This window comes from Carlito syrichta, unplaced genomic scaffold (genome assembly GCF_000164805.1).
Source record: "Carlito syrichta isolate Samal-C Ts95f unplaced genomic scaffold, Tarsius_syrichta-2.0.1 Scaffold301626, whole genome shotgun sequence".
Lineage (NCBI taxonomy): Eukaryota > Metazoa > Chordata > Mammalia > Primates > Tarsiidae > Carlito > Carlito syrichta.
The window spans coordinates 253,824-271,572 of record NW_007245722.1 but is presented as its reverse complement, the minus strand read 5'-3'; the positions used below and the strand labels follow the sequence as shown (position 1 = coordinate 271,572).

The 17,749-nt window shown below is 40.8% G+C and overlaps 1 protein-coding gene across 3 annotated transcripts in view; it reads right to left on the bottom strand.

The window, feature by feature from the left end:
* Nucleotides 1-17,749, bottom strand: part of SLC20A2 (solute carrier family 20 member 2) — a 93,127-nt gene that overhangs the window by 47,976 nt on the left and 27,402 nt on the right. For 2 of the 3 annotated variants that reach the window (XM_008054994.1, XM_008054993.2), the window contains exon 2: nucleotides 1,885-2,437. In XM_008054994.1, the coding sequence (XP_008053185.1) occupies nucleotides 1,885-2,173 (289 nt within the window). In that variant the 5' untranslated portion in view covers nucleotides 2,174-2,437. Of the gene's footprint in view, nucleotides 1-1,884; nucleotides 2,438-14,647; nucleotides 14,728-17,749 lie in introns of all 3 variants that reach the window. The other variant, XM_021710883.1, reaches the window with a different exon arrangement.

The window sequence follows — 17,749 nt, the reverse complement described above, 5'->3', positions numbered from 1 at the left end:
TTTATTTATTAAAAATTGTGTATTTATTCTTACATGTTTAAACTTCAGTCACCTTCAAAGTTCTTTGTTTGATGCAATACACCTATTGAGATTCTTTTACCACTGCTCACAACAGTTACTGAACTCGTCAGTTTTGATGCCTTTTAGTGCATCTGCCATTTTTTGCTTCACCTCTTCCATATCAACAAAACATTTCCCTTTGAGGACTTTTTGCATCCGGGAAAATAAAAAAAGTTGCTTGGGGCAAGATCGAGTGAATAGGGAGGGTGAAGCGTGGGGGTCATGCCATTTTTGGTCAAAAACTGCGAACACTCAGCATGGTGTAGGCTGGTGCGTTGTCATGGTGGAAGAACCAGTCACTTGTTTGCCACAACTCAGGATGTTTCTTCTGCAAATCATGATGCAACCTTTTCAAAACTTCCAGATAAAAACTTTGTTGACTATTTGATCCAGGGAAACGAATTCTAAGTACTACAAGGGGCCAGCCCTCCAAAAGATAATTCTGGTTTTTTTGGGGGGGGGGGGTCTCCCCTTGTATGTTCTATGAAGGTAGGTAAAATTCAACAAGCACAATAGTTCTTGGGCTGAAAGTGATCTCGAACCTGACATCTTCACAACACAAAATGTCAAGCTGAAAAACAGGGACTCCTTAGTATATATTACCAGCCTACAGTGCTTAGTAAATATTGAATCCCTTAGTATATCCGGCTGCTTCTGATGAGATGCCTTGTAACAAAAGGATAGTGGACCTTCTTAAACTTGGCAAATAATCTCCCCATACTGGCTCCTTAAGAAATGCTAGTGACTATTTAAAATAAATAACCAGGGACCTGTGGGATGTGGCTGTATTCCTGGCACACCACTATCTTGTCCCCTGCTGTGGGACTCTTCCTACAAAAGTATGTTGCAAACAGAAGGTGGTAAAATTCCTCCCTAGCCCTTCTCTCCCTAACCAGATAAGGAGTCTGCTGCACCATCATCTCTCCCTAGAGGCATGCAAAAAAAAGCTCCTCAGCTGCACTTAATGTGCTCCTCCCTGGATTTCTTTCTTTTCAGCCGTGGCGAGGGCAGTGCTGCAAACACCCCTAGTGCTGGCGTCTGGTTTCACCTGGCAGTGGGGAGGTCACACAATCCACCAGTCAATGTGCTCACTCATACAGTTCACCTCAATACTTCATCTAGACAACTTAAAACTACCAATAAAAGCAGACATACAAATTATTTTGTGGCCAGAAAACAAAACATGACAAATGGAGCTTCCAGAGGTAGAATCAGAAAGTCAAAATAAAAGCCTACAAAAGGTTTACAAAGAATGTAGGAGGCCGGAATTTCTTGAAACATAAGCACTTAGTTCAGATTCATTTGGTAAATGCTCTAGAGCTTAAACTGAGAATATAACAGTTAAATTAATAAATACTATTTTTTGTCATCCAAAGTTTCGAAACACTGCATCTTAACTGATGAAAAACTTTAAGAAAAAACATAAATCAACTTTCCAGGAAATTTTATAAGTAAATCTTTAGAACACATTCATTTAGACACGTTATCTCTTTCATAACTTTCAAGCAACTCTAAAACAATAAAGAGCTCTTCTACAAATATCTTTTTCTGTACTTTATGAAAAGTATTCACTTAGCTGAAATCTATTTTAACAACCAAGTTTGCTAAAAAATTTGAGAAAGTAAATAGTTGCTTGATATTTAAACACTTTTAAAATTGTAATTAATATGCAGAAAACAAAAAATAAGATGGTAAATATAAAATGTCAAACCAGTTTTTGAAAAGTCAAAACACAAATCAAATTTATGAATATGGCCCAGGCATAGCAGGAAGGCGGGTTGGGGGCAGGTGTGGCCCATGGGTGTGTGGAAGAAGGCTACTCACCAACCATGGCGCTAACTTCCCCAGCCATAAGTGTCTCCACCGTCTCGTTGTACAGGTTCACGTCAATGATACCTTTACGAATGGTCTCTCCTACTTTGGCTCCCAATAACACAGAGCCGGTGGTTTCAAATATCGAAGCCAAAATGCAGGCCTGCCGCAAGGTCACCACGCCAGAGCCCACGGCAGTACCGAAGGAGTTGGCAACATCGTTTGCACCAACAGAAAAGGCCAAGATGAACGCTATGATGAAACCTAAAATGACCATCCACAAATACTCTTCCATGGCCATTCTGGAAAGCAGGTGCCAGGTACTTTTCTTCTGCAGAAATATTTTAAATAAACAAAGCTTGAGGTTATAAACTTCGTAAGGCTGAGAGTTCTTGTAAACAGCAGATTTGCTCTGGAAAGTGCTGGACAGTGTTAGAGCCTGGACAAACTGCTAGCTGCTGGTTTTCAAACTACTGTCAGGACAGTTCATTCGATTGTGTTCAGTCAGCGGTAAAACACATTCCATATTTTTCCTCCTGATCTGGGAAAGCTGTGATGTCTCCTTCTGTAGCAGAAAGAAAACAAAAGAAATAAATTACCCTAAGCAACCTGTAACAGTTTGTTCTTTCAGAAATAAATGTTTTAAGCCTGCTAATGGGATCTAACTTTGGCATGTGACAGATCTAGCCATAAAGCAATTCAAGGAAGATTATAATAGGATAACCGCCCCCCAATAACAAAAAACCTGGTTTCTAGAATTGTCAGAGGTTGAAGCATGCTTAATAACGTCAGGCTGATAGTAAGCCCTACTAGGTTGACTTTTTAATGCTATTGTAAAAACAAATTTGGTCATTATTTTCAGAGAGGAACAATGATCTCAAATAATCAAAAGAGAAAGAAACGAGAAGTTTGGGCTACATGGTTTTTAAATATGTGGAATGTGCCTAGTTTCTTGAAACAGTGATAACCAAATGTGAGTGTGTGACCCCACAGGTGTGGCTAATGACCTGCCTGCACATTTAGGCTTAAGGATTGGGCACTTTATGTCATGAGCACATCATGCATGCTTCTAAAGGAGAGTTCACAGGTTCTGGTACAATGTCACTCATCCGGAGGGTGACAAAGGTGGGCACAGAAGGGCCTCAGAGAGGAACGAAGCTGGAGAATGAAGCAGTCCTGTCATTAGTCTACCATTTCCCATCTCACTCAGGAAAAGCAGGGCCTCCCAGGGTTAGTAGAATCCTTTGAGACCTCCCTGCTGCTACTCGCCAACCTAAGCTCCTAATTCCCTTCCCTTACTGTTCCTTGAAAACCCCAAGCACCTCAGGGCTTTTGCACTGGGGATAGCACTGCCAGGAACACTCTTCCCCCAACAGCTGTGTCGTTCTCTCTTCTCTCTATTTAGGCCTTGCTCGAATGTCACCCTCTAGAGGGTCCTCCCCTGGGAAAGAGGAGCCCCTGCCTCATGCCACCATTCCTGCTGGTAGCTGGAAGAGGAGATGCCACAAGACAGACCGTGAAGCAAAAATGTCACTAAAGCCTTCATAACTATGGTATTTTATTAATAAAGAGCCACGATATCAAATCTGTGTGTTTTCTTTGAACGGTATTAAGCACACAGAATGGTGTATTGCTTCATAAATGCTTTTGAATTGAACTGGATACATACCATGCTGTATACAATGTAATACCTTGATCCAGCAACAATAAGGTTTCTTAGAGGACACAAAATTGTATGTACATTGTGAATATGGCAATGTTAAGATGCATATAAAAATACCAAAAGGTAATATACTAAAACTGTAACAGAGCTTGAATGGTAGTGTTACAGATTTTTTTCCCTTTCCTCCCAAAACTGTGTACTGTGGTTATATGCTTTTCAAATGAAAATAATATATAATGAACAAATCAACAAATATATTAAGTACTGTCTATATATGCAATGCTACAGGCACAATAAAACTGAAAATATACACTGTTAGATCTTATCATTTTCTAAGAGTTTTAGGAATTGCATTTTTAGCCAGTGCAGTTCTGGAGACTCAGATTCCAAACGAGACGAATGAAAAGACCACTTTAAAGGCAAAAGACAACGTCCTGCTGAGAGAGCATTTTGCAACGTAAGAGGCACACTAAGCCTATACATGAAAATACAAATAAAAACATACCTGGCGCCACTATTATCTATCTTAAAATGTAAGCAAGTTCTTGATAAAATCTTGTTTGCCAAGGTAGTTTGCCAATGGCAAGCACTGATCAAGAACCTTCTTTGCGCCAGTCACTAGAAACATGATGGTGAACAGAAATGGATGTGGGCCTGGCACATGCAGGGCTTACACTGTGGGTCCAGTGAGGGAAACACACACATGTGACAGCAAACTGCAGGAAGTTACCCCAGTGTCACCTGGCACCACGAGAGCACAGTGGGATGGCTGTGTCTGGGGGGGTAGCAAGGGCTCCCTAAGACCTCAGAGGGTAGGAGCTACTCTGAGCCTGGAAATACCTGTTCATGCCAGGTATTTCTCATGGCAGGAAGGAGGGCCCTGGATGTGAGCTGAACCAGGACAAAGGTCGGGTGGTTCCTATTAAGGACTGGCCACCTCGCAGCCAGTAGGGTGCCACCAAAGGGTCTTAATCTGAGAGGGGTGATGGTATGATCAGACGTGACATTTTTGAGAGACCCTTCTGATGGCAGTGTCAAGGGCTGGATAGGCAGCAAGGGAGACCGGAGAAACCAGGCCTGAGCCTGCTGAAGGTTCAGGTGTGAGACAAAGCATCTTGAACCAGAGTGGATGGTAGTGGATAAGGGCAAGAGAAGATTTACGAGATTCTAGAGTGGTAACACCCAATGGGTCGGGATGGTGGCATTTTTATGGGGACGGGAAGAGGACAAATGGCTTGTGGAACTGGACTGAAAAATAACTAAGTGGGGTTTTTTATTTTTTGTGCTTTTAGTTTTGCCTCTTGGTGCTAGGATGGGGTTTGCCCACAGGTTGGCTTTTGGGTGCTGCACATGCAGGTGAGTCGCAGGAGTGCAGAAGGGTAGGGCTGGCGGGAGGCCCAGGGCCCAGTTTTACTTGGGGAGGCTGTTAATCATCCCAGTTTTACCCTTGGACCATGTCACCCAGGAGTCCCTCTCCTACTTAGATCATCTTAGTTTATCTCCACACTGGGCTTATGTTCTTTATAATCTGGCTTTCCTCCTCTTCCTTCACACCTGGAGTAACCAGCCCACATCCAGCACACAGCTGCTTGCGGAGAGAGGCTGGTCACCTCCCCCCCCTTCCTCTCTGCAGTCACAAAAGGGACATGTGTTTCTACTGTGTGGGGAAGAGGAAGGGTACAGGCCCTGCCATCAGGGGCTCCAGGTCCACCGCAGTCAATCAGGTCCCAGCTATACAACCCCAGGAAAGGCACCCAGATGATGCATCTGAACAATGAGATCACGGTTCATAACCACAGATTAGGTGCAGACTAGGAATGAGCATGAAGGCCTGGCTCAGTACCAGGAGTCAACATGGGGTGATTATCAGCAGATAAAGCCTGGAGGCAAAGTCAGGATACTGGGGTCTATCCTGGTTCTGTTCCTATCCAGTGGGAACCTTGGGTCCCTCACGTATACCCTCTGAACTTCATCCTCTATGAAACGGGGATTGTGACAGCACGTGCATGTGACAGAACTATTGGAGGATCAAACCTCAATAGGTAAATGTGTTTTGTAAGTTGTGGCTAACCTCTGACAACTTAAAGTTATTGGATTCACTGTAGCCACAGAAGAATAACAACTTGAGGCTCCAAAATCGTTCTAGAAGGATCTTTTACACTCAGTACTGTGCTGATTCCCTCCTTAGTAGTCAAGTGAGTATACCCAGCCACCTCCCTCCTTAGTAGTCCTGTAAGTATACACAGCCACCTCCCTCCTAGGTAGTCATGGGGGTATACCTGGCCACCTTCCTCCTTAGTAGTCAGGTGTATATACTTGGCCACCTCCCTCCTTACTAATCATGTGGGTATATGTGGCCACCTCCTTCCTTTCTAGTCATGTGAGTATACCCAGCCACCTCCTTCCTTAGTAGGCATGTTGGGATACCCAGAGACCTCCTTCCTTACTAGTCCTGTGGGAATACCCAGCCACATCCCTCCTTAGTAGACATGAGAATATACCCAGCCACCTCCCTTTTGTCCTACTCTTCTTCCCCAATGCACAGACTCTGGCCTTGTCTTTGGTTAAAGATTGGCACACATTATAAGGGACAGAGACTTTTTAAAGAGAGAAGGGAGATGAAGAGATAGAGAAAAGAAACACTAAAAGGTGCCAAGAAGAAAAGTCACTCAAAATGGTAAAGCCACTGTGGGAAACAGTTTGGCAATTTCTTGAAAGTAAAGTGTATGTTCTCCACATAACCCATGTGTAGGTGTATTTACCCAAGAGAAGCAAAAGTATATGTCTATACAGAAAATGCTTCATTCTCTATCTTGAGTATGGCGGTAGTTCTACCACTATACATGAGTTTTGTTAAGACTCATGAAGCTATACACTTACAAATGGTGAACTTTATCTATCAGGTATATAAACTATACAGAAAACAATACTGGTCCATCATAAAAGGTAATATTCATTTTCGATATTTTTCCTTATCTATATTGCAAGCACTGGCCCCTACCTTCACCAATTCCTCTAGCATATATATATATAGATAGACAGATAAAAAAATAAATAAAAAGTAGTTCTTGTATTCAATGGAAAAGGGAAGATTCCACTGAGACACAGTTAGCCCAGCCAGTTCATGCAATGAATATCATGCAATGGCTCAGGGACAAGCTGTCACATCACACCTGAAACAACAACTGCATCCAAAAGCAAAGAGCAAACACACACAAGCCCTCAGAGAAGGCACTGTCCTGGTACTACAGATGGAAAGCACCACAGAAGGAAACTGAGGCCAGGCCCCTTCCGAGGCTGGAGAAAAGATGGCAGACCTGCTGCTGGGCCAGGCAGCTGACCCCGCTCCAGGTCCACAGGAAGGAGAAAGCTGTGCTTCCCTGTAGAGATGAGTCGTCAGCGTGGTTTCTGAAGGGTCTGCAAGGTTAGGGCAAATCTAAACTCTTCAGCTGAAAGTCACTCTCATGAGGACCACAGATTGACGGTACTTTAAATCTGGACTTGTGGGCACTTCACAGACCAAGTGCTTCAAGGAAGTCAATTAGAGAAAGTTTGAGCCTGGGCAAGTTATAATCGAAGTGTCCCTTGGATCTGCAGTGCCAGCACCAACTCCAAAATTGTTGTCATAATATCTGTCATGGAATGTTCTGTACTGTTATCTCCCACAAGCACAATCAGAAACGGTTTGAAACGTTCCAAGAAACTTACCAGGCTTGTTCAGGTGCAAAGCAACCCCAGTACTCTATCTAGAATAAGGAGTACTCAGGTGTATGAGTGTTCTTCACAACATTTGTCTCAACAGTTTGAAAAAACCAAGCACATCCCTTAAAATGTAGGCAAATATCGATGTACAAAGTTATTTATTGTAGTGTAAGTCGCTAGTATCATTAATAAGAAGAAACCAACAAAATGTTCCCAGGCAGGGAAAAGGCTAAGGAAATACCAATAACTTCTATAGATGAAATACTACGTAATCACGAAAATTATGTCACTTGAGAGTTTTTCACGATGTTGGAACATAGTAATTCTAAGTGAAAAAGCAGTATCCACAATGATGTGTGCCATATGATTTCAACTGCATATAGGAACATGCAGCAAGACTTTAAGGAAATATGTCCAGAGGTTAATGGAAGCTCTCTCTGTGGGCTCTTTACAATTGTTTTGGTATTATTTAACATTTTCTACCATGGGCAATGGCCACTTTAATCACTGGAAGACCCTTCAAAACAATACACAATACATTTCTTAAAAAGTTAGGAGTGTGCCACCAAAATAGATTGTTTTCCTTAACAAACAAAGTGAATTTACCATGAATCTATTTATGTTTTCAGCCTGGGCCTCTCAGGCAATTTTCCTTTAGGTTTGCTACCTACAAGACATAAAACAGATCTCATATTCCTTTCACATATCTTTGTTTTCACCGCCAAGAATATCCTTTTGTTCTGGTATCTGAGCACTTGGCGAAAAGGTCTCTGCATGGTTTGGAGTCTTCTCCTGTATCCCAATTTGCATCCTCCATCACATGGGGCCTTTTCTGAGGTCTTCCTTCATTCTCCTATGCTTCTCTTCAGATCTGGCCATCAGGGCTGGACAGAACTTAAAAAAATGTCCTAGTGGTGCCAAGTACTCTACTGGCTTCTTTCTTCCTGAAACAGTATTTGAGGTTAATGCTTACAAGAAGCAACCTATAATTACTCTTTTATTCCTGTTTTGGTTTACAGTATTAGAGAGTCATAGAATATTATAGAGTTTGAAGGGACTTCAGAAGCAAACTAGTCCAATTTTGGTCATTTTAAAGATGTAACAGTAAGTTTCAATAATGAGTCCCTGGATACATTCTCTGGTTACTGCTAGTCAAGAGATACTCAAGTAAAAACAATGGGGGGAAACTAGGAAGTGGCGCTCCTTTCTGACCATGCCAGTTCCTACTTGGGAGCTGAGATTCCTGGTGGTCCTTGCTTGGGCTGGAGTGGGAAGGGAGGGAGGATGTGAAAGAGGACAGGGTGGTAAGAATGGATTACTGAGAATGCCAGAGCCTCCATCTTTGGACACTGTCAAGATCAGATGATATCTTTAGTCCTGTCCAGCTCTATTATCCTCCATCAACTAAGACCACAGTGCCAGGAGGAGCCAGTTCAGCCTGGAGCTGGGAACCACAGGATCATCCTGTGGGGAGGGCAGCCTTCATTGGTTTTTGAAACATGAACAGACTGCCTTTGGATTTTGGTTCTCTATCCAAAGTTTCTACTTCAGATCCCGAGGGCTCAGCCCTTTGGTCCCCTTGTTCCTCTCCAGGCTTTATTCCTGCTATATCTATTCTCCTTTTTCTTTTTTTTTTTTTTTGTCTTTAGACATGAATTTATTATTGTCTATATTTGTAGGGTACCATCATTTACAATATTTTAATGCCTAATTCCTTGAAATTATTTTGGAACAGAGGTAAAATATCTCGCATAAATATAAAAGCAAAATATTTTAAGAAGGAACCTCATACATTAAGACATCTTTAAAATAGAATGAACTTTTAAAAAACTTATTGGAAATGAGATCAAGTACAAACTGAAAGAAGAGCCATTGTGTGTTCTCTGCCACCATTTTGAAGATTTATTTTTGATCTAAATAAACTGTACTTTTAAATTTGAAATTGGCTAGAATTATTCTTCTTATATATTCCTTCAAATTTTTCTTTCCATGAGAAGAGATAAAGCAAAATGAAGGGTACATAAGACTCCTGCTACTGCTTGGAGTTTTAGTTTGGAGTCCACTACACGATTCAGCTGTAGATAATTTCTTGTTGTTTTTTCTTTTTTTAATCAATATTTTTATTATGATATTGTGGGGTACAGTTAAGGGTTAGGTATACAGATATGCTTCATTCAGGCACCCTTCTTTTTCTCTTTCTGACATTTAAATTTCTTTCCAGCTCATAAAGCTTTTGTGTTATTCAGCTGTCTTCCATACAGCCTCTTGCTCTCTGAGAAAGCATTTGCAAATCTATTAAGTAAATATATTTTTAAAGGGTAAAGAAATAAACAGCAAAAATAATTAAAATGAGATAAAATTAGAGATTTAGGGTGATTTGGCCTGAAGAAGAGAAGATCTAGAAGCTCCTTCATGACTTACATGGAAAATATTTTTTAAACATGGAAAGACAGCCTCAGGAAGTACAGCACCACCCCACAGGGATGTTCAAATGGCATCTGCCTGATGGTATGATAGGGAATTGTAGGAAAGGCTGTGTTTATTATTTTCACTTCAAATTTATAATCTAACGAGTCCATGGAAAAAGTTGTTATAAGGAAATGTATATCAGCCTCTCTTGATCTAATTTGAAGATATAGCACAAGGAAACTGTCATGTAAGGAGAAAGACTGTATTTGGATAGGAGAAAAAAACATTTACAGCTGAATGGGTCATGGCACACTGAAATGAGCTCCCATTGGAAACGCAGAATGACCTGCCTTAGAGATTTCTAAAGTGGATGGCATCTTGCTGGAGTGCTATAGGCACAGTACTGTCTGCAAGCAAGGCAAGACCAGCTGAGCTTTATACATCTGCTCCCCCTCCAAGATAGAAAAGGCTTGGAAGCCTTCTGCCTTCTCTCCCTTTCTGTATGCACTATAGACAGACTCCCCCCAAATATTCCAGTATCTTTTTCACTCATAACAAAAAATAGATTGATTTCATGAGCAAATCACTTAACAGATGAAACTTTATCAAATGGCAAACCTAGAATCACTTGTTCCAATTCTGTGCCCTGAAGTGTTGGACTGTTTGGCTATGTTCCAAGAGCTATATTAGGGAAATACTTTCCTTTCAGCCACAGTTTAAAACGGAAACACGTATGAAAATAGATATCTTGGTTCCTACATATTTATTTGCTAACTTTGTTCTGATTCTATTGGAGGAGCAATAAAAATATGGATGGGACTTATGAAACTTTGATTCCTGATACTGCCACACATTCTTTTTATTAGTGCAGCATTAATATAAATAGAAGAGTTGATAAATAAAGATTATTATCTTAACTATTTTTCACACTCAACTTACAGCCTCTATTTCTTGTTCTCATTCCAGAGATTCTTAGGCAATAGTTTTTAGGCAGCAGAACAAGCAGCAGAGGACAAATGACTATTAAGCTGATCCAGCTAGCCTCTTTCTCTTGCTATGCAGGAGAACCTGATCAAGTCTCCAAGGTGCTTCATCAGGAGTTTGGGAACTTTGATTGAACTCCACCAGTCACTTGCCAAATAAGTAGAATAAACAGGTTAAACAAGGCAATAAAGTCACAAAATTGGTCATGTGATTGGTAAGTCAGGTGGAAATTTAGCAGTCCCTCTCATCTCCCATGGAGATTACTGAGATGGAAATCTTTTCACTAAATTAAGAAACTATAAGGATTGACTTGACATTACCTTCAAAGAAATGGAATAGCAGTTAAAATGCATAAGAGAAAAGACAGTTTATAAGATTTCTTTGATCAAGATCATCTTCCTTGTGGTTCATACTCTCCAAACTATCTTAGAGCTCAACATCCAGGCCTCTGGGAGGAGGGGCCGTGGGGGCTATGCACGGGATGCGGCCCCTTGGTGTATCTGAGAGAGCAGTGTGCAGTGTGATGAAGTCTGGGTTGGGGTGGTCTACAGGTTGGCAGCCACCATGATCCAAGTGGACCTGACATTGGGGGCTCCCAGACAGTGGAAATCTGGCCCATGTGGGAGCACCTGGGCCTGGCCTTCTAGACCCCATGGCGTACATGCAGCAGGTGTTCCACTCACTGGCCTACATGCAGCCACAGAGCATCTGGGCCACGCAGCTCACCCCACCACGGCACAGCACAGGAAGTCCTTCAGGCCAACACTCAAACAGAGCACAGGACTAAGCATGGGCCAACATCTGGACCAAAGAAAGCCATGTAAACCTGAACCAGAGCAAGCCCTTTGAACTGTGAGGGGTAGCACCAGGCCCACCTCCAGCCTGGCCTTTCCTCCTCCCTGCCCTCTCCCCAGCCCTTCCCCCAGCCCCCTGCATCCCCGAACCATTAGGACAATCATACCCCCTCCCTTCTCCCATCCAACATGCCAATAAAGGGGGTGAGGGTGATCCAGGCATCAGAATCACTGATTTTTCTCCTCACCCCTTCCTTACTGCATGAATTGTTTAGGGAGATCAGTTAATTTCTCCAGGTACATTCATGGGGTGATAGACACACATGGGTACAACTAAAAGACCTCGAAAGCCAAAAAAAGAGCAGGAACTAGAAAATCTTCCCTTGCCTTCATTTTTCCTTCAGAAAGCCTGGGGCTAGAGAGGATTCTTTGATGTGAACGTAAAGCACTTTCTTTTAGTAACTAGAAAGCAAGCAGATATAAGCTGCTCCTTCATAATATTTTATTTTAGAGTTGTGGGATACATGTGAGGCCTTCATGATATTTTAAATCAGTTAAGATAAGAAAAAGAAATGTTGTCGTTTACCATTACCTGCTTAATTACCTTTACCAGTGTGTGTGTGTGTGTGTGTGTGTGTGTGTATGAACTCAAATCACTGTCTAGTGTCATTTCCTTTCAGCCTGAAGAACTTCCTCTCATATTTCTGGCAAAGCAGGTCTGCTGGCAATGGAGTTCCTCGGTTAGTATTTGCTTGGGAGTGTTTTTATCTTGCTTTCACATTTGAAAGATAACTTTGCTGGATATAGGATTCTTCCAGCACTACAATATGCCATTCTGTTGCCTTCTGGTCTCCTGGCTTCCAAAGCAGTCGGCGTGGACACTACTGGAGTTCCATCCCCCTAGGCAGGCACTTCTTTCTTGCTGCTTCCCAGAGTTTCTCTATCTTTCCAACTTTTGATAATAATGTCTTGATGTGGATCTCTTTGTGTTTAATCTATCTGGAGTCTGTTAAGCTTCTTTGATGTATAGATTGGTGTTTTTCATCAAGTTTGGAAAGTTAAAATATTATCTGAAAATTTAAAATGAGTATTCTTTATTTAAAAATTTACAAATTTTTTTCTGCCCCTTTCTCTCTTCTCCCACTGAGACTCCTGTCGGTGCACTGAAGGGTGGCCTACATTTCTGTGGCTCTGTTTGTTTTTCTTTATTCTTCTTTCTTTCTGTTCTTCAGATGGCAACACCTCAACTGTTGGCTGCCTCTTTCTTCCGCCAGCTCACATTGAGCCCCTCTAGTAAAGTAGAGTTTTTCATCTTGATTACTGTACATTTCAGCTACAGGATTTCTTTCTTTTCTTTTTTTTTGAGTCAGAATCTCACTCTGTCACCCAAGCTGGAGTGCAGTGGCTCAATCACGGCCACTGTAGCCTCAACCTCCTAGGCTTGGGCAATCCTTCTGCCCCAGCTGCCTGAGTAGCTGGGACTATAGGTGCTTGCCACCACACTCAGCTATTGCTTTGATTTATTGTAGAGATGAGGTCTTGCCAAGTTACCCAGGTTGGTCTCGAACCACTGAGCTCAGTCAATCCTCTCGCCTCCACCTCCCAAAGTGCTAGGACTACAGATTTGAGCTACCACGCCCAGAAGGATTTTTTTTTTAACTTTAAAAAATTCTAGTAAAATACACAAAACAAAATTTATCATCTTAGCACTGTTCAAGCGTATAGTTGAGTGGCATTAGGTACATTCACATTGTCAACTGTCACCACCATCCATCCACAGAACTCTTTTCTTTTGTAAAACTGAAATTCTGTACTCAGTAAACCCCCATTCTCTCCTCTCCCCAACCCCTGGCAACCAACATTAAAATTTCTGTCTCTATAAATCTCACTACCCAGTCCCTCATATGAGTGGAATCATATAGTATTTGTCCTTTTGTGATTGGTTTATTTCACTTAGCATGTCTTCAGGTTTCATCCATGTTGTAGCATGTGTCCTTCCTTTAATTTTTAATTCTTTTAAAAATAGAGGTGAGGTCTCATTATGTTGCCCAGGCTGATTTGAACTCTTGGGCTCAAGCAATCCCCCATCTTGACTTTCCAAGTGTTGGGATTACAAGCATGAGCCATTGCACTTGGCCTGTCCTTCCTTTTCAGGACAGAGTAATAGTTCATTGCATGTACATGTCACATTTTATTTATCCATTCATCCACCAATGGACATTTGGGTTGCTTCCACCTTTTGGTTATCATGAATAATGCTATAAATGGGTATACAAATATATCTTTGAGATGATGCTTTCAATTCTTTGGAGTTATACCCAAAAGTGGAATTGCTGGATCATATGGCAATTCTATTTTTAATTTTTGAAGAACTGCCATGATTTTTCCACAGCAGCCTCACCATTCAATATTCCCACCAATGGTGCACAAGGGTTCCAATTTCTCAACAGTCTATCAACACGTTATTTTCTGTTGGCTTCTTTTTTATATAAAGTAGTCATCCTAATGGGTGTGAGATGATATCTCATCGTGGTTTTGATTTTCAAATTATTGGTGATTTTGAGCATCTTTTCATATATGTTAGCCATTTTTATATCTTCTTTGGAGAAATATCTCTTCGAGTTTTTTGTGCATTTCTAAAGCAGTTTATTTGTATTTATTGCTGTTGAGTTGTAAGAGTTCTTTATATATTCTGGATACTAACACCTTATCAGCTGTATGATTTGTAAATATTTTCTTCCATTTGGTAGGTTGTCTTTTCAATCTTTGATAACCTTTGATGTATATAAATTTTAAATTTTGATGTAGACCAATATTTTTCCTTTTGATGATTGTGTTTTTCATGTTATATCTCTGTGCAGTTCTTTTAAAATAATTTCTCTTTATGGATATTCTCTATTTGATAAATCTGCCATTATGCTTTTAATTCTTTAAACATGGTTTCCTTTGGCCTTTGAACATATTTATAGTGGCTGCTTTGAAGACTTTGACTGCTAAGTTCAATATCTGGGCCTCCTCATAAGCAGTTTCTATTGTCTCACCCCTTACTCTGTGTATGTTTCATACAATCCAGTTTCTTTACATATCTCATAATTTTTTTTGTTGAAAACTGTATCTTCTAAATAATAAATTGTAGCAACTCTGCTGACTGAAACTCCCACTCCAGAGGTTTGCTGTTGCTATTTGGGTATCTAACTGAACAGATTCGGTGATGTCTACTTACCCCACAGTGTGCGGCTACTGCTATTTCTGCTCAGATTTTCCCCCTGGTTTCTGTATTTTAGTCTGGCTTGCTGGGATCACCTGTGGGACAGCACAAGCCACTTATTGGTCAAGCATTGTCTTAAGCCCCCTTAGCGAATTAGCTTTCACCCTTTACCATGAATGTGACTGTGACTGAAGATGACTTCTAGGACTCAGGGGGTGAGGAGTGAAGAGAGGGTCTGAACATACTGACAACATGAGAGTGTTCTTTGAAAAGCTGGAATTATTCCATATCCTCATGTGTAAAAACTCATAGAACTGTACCCTAGAAAAAGTGAATTTCACTGTGTATAATTTTTTTAAAAAGTAACCAGGATTGCCTTTAAAAAAGATACTTTTACACCTGTACTGCTCTTATATATAGCTGGATCCAATTTGATAGCTTGAGTTTTTAGAAGTTCATTGCTTAGTATTTAGTAGGGAGACAGAAGATAAAATCTTTCTTATACCATTGCCTGCTGAAGACCATTTCCTCTCAGAATACAATAAAAATTAAACATTAAACAATTATCATTCAATACTTAACAGTTAATATAGTAATGCCAAGCTTTTATACCTAATCAAGAAAAATTTCTTCTGGATTAGGCTTTGAGTAATTTTTCTTTAAGCAAAAATTCTGGATTTATTTAATTGTTACTGACATGACTCACAGGGCCTGAAGACACTATGACTTAAAGATCATGAAAAAACCAAACAAATGTAAACCAAAGTAGAGATGGCAAAAATCAGGCCTGACAGAAAGAGGTGCATGGCTGGGTGCTCCTCCCTCTAAGTCCCTAGGGACACTCAACTCTGCACAGCAGCCAAGGCAGAAAATGACAGAACATACCAGCAATTCCTTCTTCCTGTGCCAGCTGCCACTTTAATTTCAAGTCAGGTCTAAAGCACTCACTCTTTCTTTTTAAAACCTTTGTAACAGAAGAGCTCTATTTTATAACTCCTAACCACCGCACTACATTAACTACATTCATGCCTCTTACTTTTGCTCTTAATCTTCAGAATAAAGACAAAAACAAACAAAAGACAAATGAGTGGACAAACAAAACAACAAAAAAGAAGTAAACACAATCCAAATCTTTAAACTGAGTTCCATTCTCTTCTTCCTCTTACCAAAGACACCCTCTTTCTCTTGACAGTCACCAGATAGTTTTCCTGGTTTGTCTATCTTAGTCTGTAGTTTCTTTTCTTTTTTTTTTTTGTCGAGTTGGAGTCTCACTCTGTCGCCCAGACTGGAGTTCAGTGGCCGCTCCCAGTCACCACAGCCTTGACCTGCTGGGTTCCAGCGATCTTTCCGCCTCAGCCTTCCGAGTAGCCGGAATTACAGGCATGCGCTACCACGCCCGGCTGATTTTTTGATTTATTGTAGAGATGAGGTCTCGCTGCCCAGGCGGGTCTCGAACCCGCGGGCTCAGGCAATCCACTCACCTCAGCCTCCCAAAGGCGTGGGATTACAGGCTGAGCCACCAAGCCCGGCTTAGTCTGTAGTTTCATAAAAATATATCCTTATCTGCTCTATCCCTTCTAAAGAAGTAGAAAGATGCTTCCTTTTTTTCCTTTGAGTCACTCAACTTGCAAAGAATTCTATTAACCAAATTTTAACCACCTGTTTGTTCCATCTTGGTGTGGCATTTCATGCACTTGTGCTCATACTTTGTGCAGGAGAGGGTTTTTCGATTTAATTCAGTTGGAATTGCTTGGCAGCTAGGACATGCTGATGTCCTAGGATCTGTCCCACCACAAGTCTCACTGACAATACTCTATCCACTGAATATCTGACCACTGAGTAAAAGGGCTCACCCACATCTCTTTCTTTCCCCTCAGGAAAAAGGAAGACATACCCATGGTCTTCCATGGAAGCAGTAATGCAGAGAGGAATTACTTGACTACTCCTATCATATAATTGCAGGAGAAAGAGACAAGATGATAAAGCAAAAAAGGTGGTGATGAAAAGAAGAATGACCTAGCAATTCCCCTACTTGGAATATACCTGGAAGAACTCAAATCATTCTACAAAGAAGATATCTGCATACACATGTTTATTGCAGCATTATTCACAATAGCAAAAACATGGAACCAATTGCGCTGCCCATGGAAACTAGACTGGAAAAAAAATGTGGTACATATACACAATGGACTATTATGCAGCCATAAAGAAAGACAAATATATGGACTTTGCAGCAACTTGGATGGATTTAGAGTCTATAACAGTGATCTATCACAGAAATAAAGAACAGAGTACCACATGTTCTCACTCATAAGCAGATTCTGAACATTTACTAAACTATAAAAAAGGGACTGGCAGTAGTGAGATCCTGGTGGGGTGGGGGGACACAACATCAATAAGGTACCTGATCTCAAACCAGGCAAGGTGGGGACCAAAGGAAGGCCCAAATTTTACCTGTATGAGGACCACTTGTATACCTAATCCTAAATTGTACCCCACATCTTTAATATTGAAAAAAAGTTAACAAAAATAAATAAATAAAAATAAAAACTTTACAAAAAAAAAAAGAAAAGAAGGGCACTCCTTCTACAGATGAATAATGGTAAAAAGGAAACTAGAAAAACCAGCTTTCTGAGTTCCAAGTATTCCAGGAAATATTCTTCTGTGTGTAACAACACTTCCGAACCAAAGGCCAGGCCAAAATGTGGTAGCACATGATTCTAGATTCCTTTCAGTTTGTCAAGACATGCTGGGTTTTTTGTGTGTATGACAGTTTCAGATGATTATTTAATTTGTAAATATTGTACACATTTTGATAGCTTAAATTGTATATACAGCCAAATAAAAACTTGCATTAACGACTGGTGGGACTTGTTCATAGGATCAGTGTGTCAGGTTCCGTTTCCTTGCTGAGCTGTAGACTTGAGTGACTGGAATCACCAAGAGTGAGGGTTTGTGTGTAGGCATGTTGGTTTTAAATTAAATTTAAGATATTAGTCAGATTGAAAGTAGATTCAATTTAGTCTCAATCTAAAGAACTGCCCAAAGGAAACTTGGTGACAGACTCCGCTCTAGGACTCTAGGCCCAGACTTAGGAACATATTTCAAAAAGAGACA